Source organism: Eleginops maclovinus, chromosome 10 (genome assembly GCF_036324505.1).
Source record: "Eleginops maclovinus isolate JMC-PN-2008 ecotype Puerto Natales chromosome 10, JC_Emac_rtc_rv5, whole genome shotgun sequence".
NCBI lineage: Eukaryota > Metazoa > Chordata > Actinopteri > Perciformes > Eleginopidae > Eleginops > Eleginops maclovinus.
In genome coordinates, this window is record NC_086358.1 from 13274025 (window position 1) to 13281116 (window position 7092).

At 42.2% G+C, this 7092-nt stretch overlaps 1 protein-coding gene across 6 annotated transcripts in view; it reads left to right on the forward strand.

The window, feature by feature from the left end:
* Positions 1 to 4506, forward strand: part of sdk2b (sidekick cell adhesion molecule 2b) — a 253938-nt gene extending 249432 nt beyond the window's left edge. For 3 of the 6 annotated variants that reach the window (XM_063894111.1, XM_063894112.1, XM_063894113.1), the window contains exons 45-46: positions 1705 to 1761; positions 2365 to 4506. In XM_063894111.1, coding sequence (XP_063750181.1) covers positions 1705 to 1761; positions 2365 to 2811 — 504 coding nt within the window. In that variant the 3' untranslated portion in view covers positions 2812 to 4506. The remainder of the gene's footprint in view (positions 1 to 1704; positions 1762 to 2364) is intronic. The other 3 variants (XM_063894115.1, XM_063894116.1, XM_063894117.1) reach the window with 1 other exon arrangement.
* The last annotated feature ends 2586 nt before the right edge of the window (positions 4507 to 7092 follow it).

Below are 7092 nucleotides of genomic sequence, written 5' to 3' on the forward strand. Positions count from 1 at the left end.
TCTTACACATTTCCGTGCATAAGTGAGACGGTTCCCTAGAGGCTGAGGTGCAATGCTGCATTTCATGCCGTAAGTCTGCTCCTTTCACAGCATTCAGCTCTGGTAATTAGCTCGTAATGAGTCGGAGTAGGGAGCCGTTTCACAGGCCGTGCCGTCCCACAGGCAAATTGTTAAGTATCTCCACTGTAGATTCCCCAATTGGATCATTGAGTTATTTCTATTAAAGACTGCTGATGAACCAACAGAGGGACAGATTGCAGCAGTTTATTCTTGTATGTCAGACATTAAAGGGTCAGAACATCTGTTGCACCAACTCCACAGCCAGGCAGGAGAGGGTCGCAATGCACTGTGTCAACACTTGGTCCGCTTATTATCACTACCACACACTGACAACCAGAGTGGTGAATCTCTCATTGCAGCGTTAATTCTTTCACAGTGAGGCAATACCACTTGAAGTGGATCGGCATGTCCTGTTGGACCACTGCGAATGGATCTTGTTATTGTGTTGTTGTGTTGCTAAACACTGGCATGACTGGAATGCTTTTCAATGTTGGTTGGCCTCAAGTGTTTACAACTGGGTAACAACATTACCAGTGGACAACACACACGGAAAGCCACTGATGCTGGCATACCCCTGCTCTCCTTAGTGAAGGGAACAACAATATACAAAAATGTAAACAAAGAGAAAGTATAATCATTGAGAGATTTGAGACACACTTTGCTTTTGATTAGTTTGTGGAAAAATGAACCTAAAGGGGATCCATTTCCTTAGTTTAGAACCAATGAAGATCCAATAAGCAGGATATCCAAAACAAGCATCGTCTGTTTGGACATTTATAAACTCTAGAGGAGAAAAGTCTTTATATAGGGGTCTGGCATAGGGGACGTGCATCATTTTGAGGCTGGGAGAAATCTGAGCCTCCTGCCATATGTATCACATATGTGCTGTGCAATATCCAGCAGAGGAGCCTTTTCCTGAGTGTATCCTTCTGCTGCATGCCAACAGCCATGTTTCTATATGGGAGGCTTGAAAGCGATTAGCATGAGAGCTGAGAGGAAGCCAAGAACATTGAGACAGTCACAACTATCAGCATCATGTTCTGAAAAGCAGCAGCCTTCCCTGCTTTACTTTAGACCGGAATTATACTACAAGCCTCATCTTTGCCAAAATTGGAACTGGATAATTTCCCTGAGTCGTCTCTGCATGAGTTCTTGGTGTTCAGGTGATTAATCACAGGATGACTGTCCATTCAGTGCAATTTGCTGACCGAGAGAAATCCCCACCAAGTGTTCAACGATCACATGGCTCTGAGTTTGACACGCGTAATGTTTCTTAACGTGAATGCAATGGCGTTTCTAGCCCTGCCTGCATTAAGGCGGGGGGTCAATGACAAAATGTCCTGAAGATTATTGTCATTCCTTTACAGATGTTTCATAGGGAATTTAAACTGATTTAAAGAATGATGAAGATAGATCCCATTCCTCTCCCTATGAACTGCTAAAATCACAGGTTGGATGTTGTGGAATGCATGTTGCTTTTTATTTTAAAGTTGTTCATACCATTCACCCAGAATGGCTCAAAGAACCAAAATATATATACACATGTATAACATATCTATGACACTATCATCATCATGACTGGGCCATTTGAATCATTCTGTTATGGTGATGTACTGTAAAACCCATTGTTTTGTTCACCCATAGGAGGCGCTGGTGTTTTCATATGGGACAGGTGGCCTACATACACTTCCACTGCATTTGGTGAGGTTCCTGTGGCTGCCTGCTTTGAATGTTTGTAGCCTGATAGGTGACTGGTTTATACTTCCGGTCCCCATCCAATCCTCTCCCTCAGATGTGCTGCACAACACCAAACCCCGCCTTGCTGGCATGGTGTGGATACAAAGATCTTAGATCATAGTGATTAAGTCCTGAAAATAAATGGACCTGTGCCATTATGTGTCGATGGTCCGTTTACAATGCACGCTTCACTAACAAGTCATCCATCCGTAAATCATGCTTTGACCGTTTTTAGTGTCCATGTGTTCTCGTGCTGTGGTGTGAGTGTGTCTGCATGTGTGTGTGTGTGTGTGTGTGTGTGTGTGTGTGTGTGTGTGTGTGTGTGTGTGTGTGTGTGTGTGTGTGTGTGTGTGTCTGTGTCTGTGTGTGTGTGTGTGTGTGTGTGTGTGTGTGTAGTATAGACAGTGCTGATTGTGAATTGATGACTTTGCTCAGAATAATTCAATAACTTCATGTCCATTTACATTTATGGCCTCAGCTTCTCTAACTGCTCCCCATGGAAACACTGCAGTCAGATCTTATAACTCAATATATCACTGTCTCCTCTTTATTCTCTCTCCTCCACAGGGCAGCGACAGTGAGTACGAAGTGGACCCCAACCGCCAGAAGACCCACTCCTTCGTCAACCACTACATCAGCGACCCCACCTACTACAACTCCTGGCGCCGCCAACAGAAAGGCATATCCCGGGCTCAGGCCTACAGCTACACTGAGTCCGAGTCGGGGGACCCGGACCACTGCGCCCCCCCGCCACTGCCTCCTCTACCTCCACTGCCCCCCCAGCTCAGTTCCCCTAGCCCCCAGCCTCAGCAGGCCCAGGGCCAGCCTCAGGGCCCGCCCCAAGTTCATCCCCAGGGCCAAGGCAGCCTGTTCAGGTCCAAAGGTAGTCGGACTCCCACCCCCTCCCAGCAGAGCTCCAACCCCCCCAGCCAGCACAGCACCCTCTACAGGCCCCCCAGCAGCCTAGCCCCTGGCTCGCGGGCCCCAATCGCTGGCTTCTCTTCTTTTGTGTGAAATATGCTGTAAAGGACTTTTCTGGAAAAATCTTCCCATCTTACGAAGGAGTACACCGATATGCGCAGTTCTCCCAGTCACGTCATTTCTCGCTTTTCTTTCTTCTCATTGCTTTGTCTACGTGTTATTTCTCAGCCTGGAAACTTGCGGAACAACGCTTAGAGCTTGTTTTGCAACACTTTTCTTTTATTGTTTAATGTGTGGAAGTGTGCCAGTTTAGATTTCTCTGATAAAATAGTCTCTGCATCATCTATTCACTTTTATTTTTGCTATTTGAACTATTAGCATGCCTTTATTTCCTCCTTTTTTTGTTACTTTTCTTTGAAAACATTCACATGGTAATCTCTTTGATTCTGTACAAAGTCACAAGAATCTTTGAATCACACATATAAATATATATATACAGTATATATATAGTAGATGTACCTAAAAGACTAAATCAAGTCAAGGCAGCGTGTGCATTGATGGAGACTGAAATAACAATATGTGATGGAGCCATATTGTCGACGTGGAAGGACAATTGTTTCCTTGGACAGTTTATAAACTTGATGTAAAAACAAGAAAAAAGAGGAACTTATAAAAGACAGACATGGATGTGGAAATTCATGCCAAATCGAACATATTTTAATGTGTTGGTTGGGAGAGTTTTAAGCGGACATTGAGGAAAAAATCATAGGTTTCCATGGAAATGGCTCTCTGGCCTACAGCACACACAAACACTATGAAAAATGGACAAGCTGGACGCGGCAGGTCAAATGTCAATGACTGTGCCATGCCTGAAGGATCCTGCAGATATATGAAATGAGTGTATATCTGTTAAAGTGGAAGTGTTTAAGTCTTTTTGTGAGTGTGTTACAGTGGATCAAAGATGCCTTGACAGAGAAACACTTATTTATAATATCTGGCACCAATTGCTACTGGACTGCTGACGGTGCCCTTGACTGCAGCATTGTGATGGCTGGCCTCGCACTACGGGAGCCTTCTTTAAATCCTGACAGACGTGGGCTGTGAATTATTTGCATTCACAATCCATATTGTTTTTCACCCTTTGCTGGCTCAAATATACTCATGCAAGTCTCATTCTGCATATGTCTACTGAAGTGCTTCGAAAGAACAAAGGTAGAAGGTTAAAACTGTCAAAAGTAGACAGTCACATTTGGGCACAGCTGCTCGATCTGCTGAAATGTAAAGGGGAGATTTTCATAAGAAACTACCTTTTTTCTCTCCTTTTTCCTTCCCTGCTGGTATAACTCTTCTCTGTCACTGCTCACAATCACGGGGCAGAGCTGAGCCTGCGCCAAGAGATGATGTCATCGGTTTGCCTCACCTCTTTCCCCTTTGTGTAATCAACCACGCTGTACTATTCAGGTGTGACTGTATTGTCCCAAATGCTAATGCGTGTGTGCGTGTGCATGTGTGCGTGTGATTACACTTCTCGTGCGTAAGCTTTACAGATCATTCACTGTGTGTCTGGTTATAAAGAGATTGTCCTGCAGCATCTGTAAACCTGCCTGGAGTAACGCCACACCAGGCGCACTCATAACGCTATAGTGAAGACTCAGTGGTGTGTTCCTAGTTTTCATAGTAAAAAAACTGAAAAAAATGTCATCTACTTTTTTTTTTTCTTCTCTGTGCGGTGATTTCATTGTACGCAACAAACGCTTATCATGCAGAATCTGAATGAATATATGATCACAGTACATTTCTGAAATAAATTATTTTTGAATGTTAGCAGTTCTGGTACTCAATTGAAAACTGCAAAGGGTAGATGGGCGGTGGAGCATAAAAATGCTGATGGCATATCATTTAAATCACATACTATTGTATCCTAGTCTTTGACCAACAATCGCTCTCAAAATGCAGTCTCGTCATTCTTTTCAGTTTGATTTTAAAAAGCAGTCAATCAGAAATACACTAAAACCTGGGTCAACTTTTTCCACAACGATTATAGCCTATGTACAGTATCCACGCTATAGGCACTAGGGACACATCTAGCAAAGCCATTTCTCTGCAAACCCTCTCCATCACACATCAGTATGCATATTGCACAACGGAGATCTTCTATTCACTAAAGCCGAGAAATAACCTGGATGTCTTCTTCTGTAGGAAAGTGCAATGCCAACCAACCCCTTTCATCAGTACTAAATAAAAGAGGATGTAAACTAAGGTGTATTTTTAAATCTGCATCCATATTAAATGTTTGCCTCCAGGTTAACTGTGAACGTGTGAAAATAGAAAGGGTATGTCACAGAGAGCGCCTTACTTTTAATGACATGTCATGAGAACATCAAAGGAAAATTTGCGAAGGAATCAGTGAAGCTCTGAATAAATGCTATCTGTTAGCACATAGGTAGGATATGTCTATGAAATGCCACCTAACCTTAGTGTTACTCAGGGCAGCAATAAATTGGATCAGCATAGAAGCTGTGAAATCCTTTTATCTGGTTACAAATGTCCTCTGGACTTTTTTTTTTATCTCCCTCCGTGCTCCCTGATAACCACAATTCATTAGCCCATCATTTGTTCCTTGGTTGAATAAAGTGGCACCGTTGGCCCTTTAAACCTATCAGACTTCACATAAAGTGACTTCAATGTATTTAAGGAATACCAATGTTTTTAGAATTTAAAAAAAAGTACCTGAGCTAACGGACAATTTCTTGCATGAAAGAAGCACATGTACAGTGTCAGATGGTGTTAGATGCTAATTGGATCTCAGTCAGCTTGATCCACGCCTAGCCTACCAAACACATAGGCATGAGAAGAGAAGAGATTAGATTAGATAGGACAGGACAGGGAATTGGAACGAGCGCAGTCCAGAGCACTAATCCCTTTTTTGAAAACACTTGGGAAATTTCCCTCCAACAGAAGAATCACAGACAGGAGGCATTTCACTTGCTAAAAAATTCATTTCCCTCTGTCTCTCACTTACCCTCTCCCTCAGGAACTGAATGACAGAAAAGACCGGGCTGGTGGTCTCTTTTAAAAAGGGAGCCCAAGGTACTTAATGGCTCTGATGAGCTTTGAGAACCATCAGTAGGAATAATAAAGGATTCAGACAGAAGGTGTAGTTCAAAGGAGTTTGAAACCCTGAATTTAATTGCCTCATTTGTGAGCTTCACTGAGAGTGGTTGTGGGATTTGAAGAGGGTATACCGACAGTTGAAGAAAGGACACTAATTTGAGAAAAAGCGATGTTTTCTGAGGGCCTTTTATGAATGTCTTTTTTAATGTACTGTTTGCAGAATGCTTAAATTGGTTTCTGACTTGATGCACAGAATGGGAAAGGAGCACAACAACGTTCCTCACTCCTGTAACAATTTGGTTGAAAAGAAGTTTCCACAGTGTACGATTTAAGAAAGTTTTGAGGCAACTGAAAAATTTGACATAAATTGCTGACATTGCTGTTCCGTTACGTTATTTGGTCAAAGTTATTTTTATTGCTGTTGGTTTGTCCAGTTGACAGGTTTCCACTAGAGTCCCTTGTGTGAGTCCCAATTTCTGACAACAGCCTTTCCGGGCCATATTCAGTATATAACGTACAACACAAGGCCACAGAAGGAAGCAATAATTGAATAAGGGGGGCCCGCTCCAGGGGAATTCTGCCATCAAAGTTGTTGTCCTGCATACCCTCACTGAAGTTTCGAAAAGACCTAAAAAGAGCTTCCCATAAAACTTTGCACCACTAATTGGTCCATTGTGTAATAATATAATATGCTGATGATATTTACAGGTGGGTGCAGAGGCTTTTACAGGCAGGTGGGCGTCGGCAGTTTCCGTCTGTTTTTAAAGTTCACACCTGACGACCAGATGACTAGTCTCCCCTATTAACCTTCAAGGCTTTCATACGTTAAAACTAACATAAATCCATATGTTTGGATCTTGAATTATAACTGGGCCAATTTGCAGTACATGTGCCTCAATGCTACAAATTATATGTGGGAAGAATATAGATCATATTTAATGATTGTGGTTAAAATTGACCTTTTATCAAATGTACTATAACCCAATACAGAAACACAATGTGCAGTAAGGAAATAAGTATTTGATCCCCTGCTGATTTAGTTAGTTTGCCCACTTACAAAGATCTGAACAGTCCATAGTTTTAATGGTAGATTTATTTTAACAGTGAGAGACAGATTATCAAAAAGAAAATCCAGAAATGTATGTCAAAAAAATAAATAAAAGATTGATTGATTTAATTGTGGGAATTAACTAAACATGCCTTAGTACTTGGTGAAGAAAGCTGGTGTTTCTTGTAGTTGGCCACCAGCTTTGCACACAT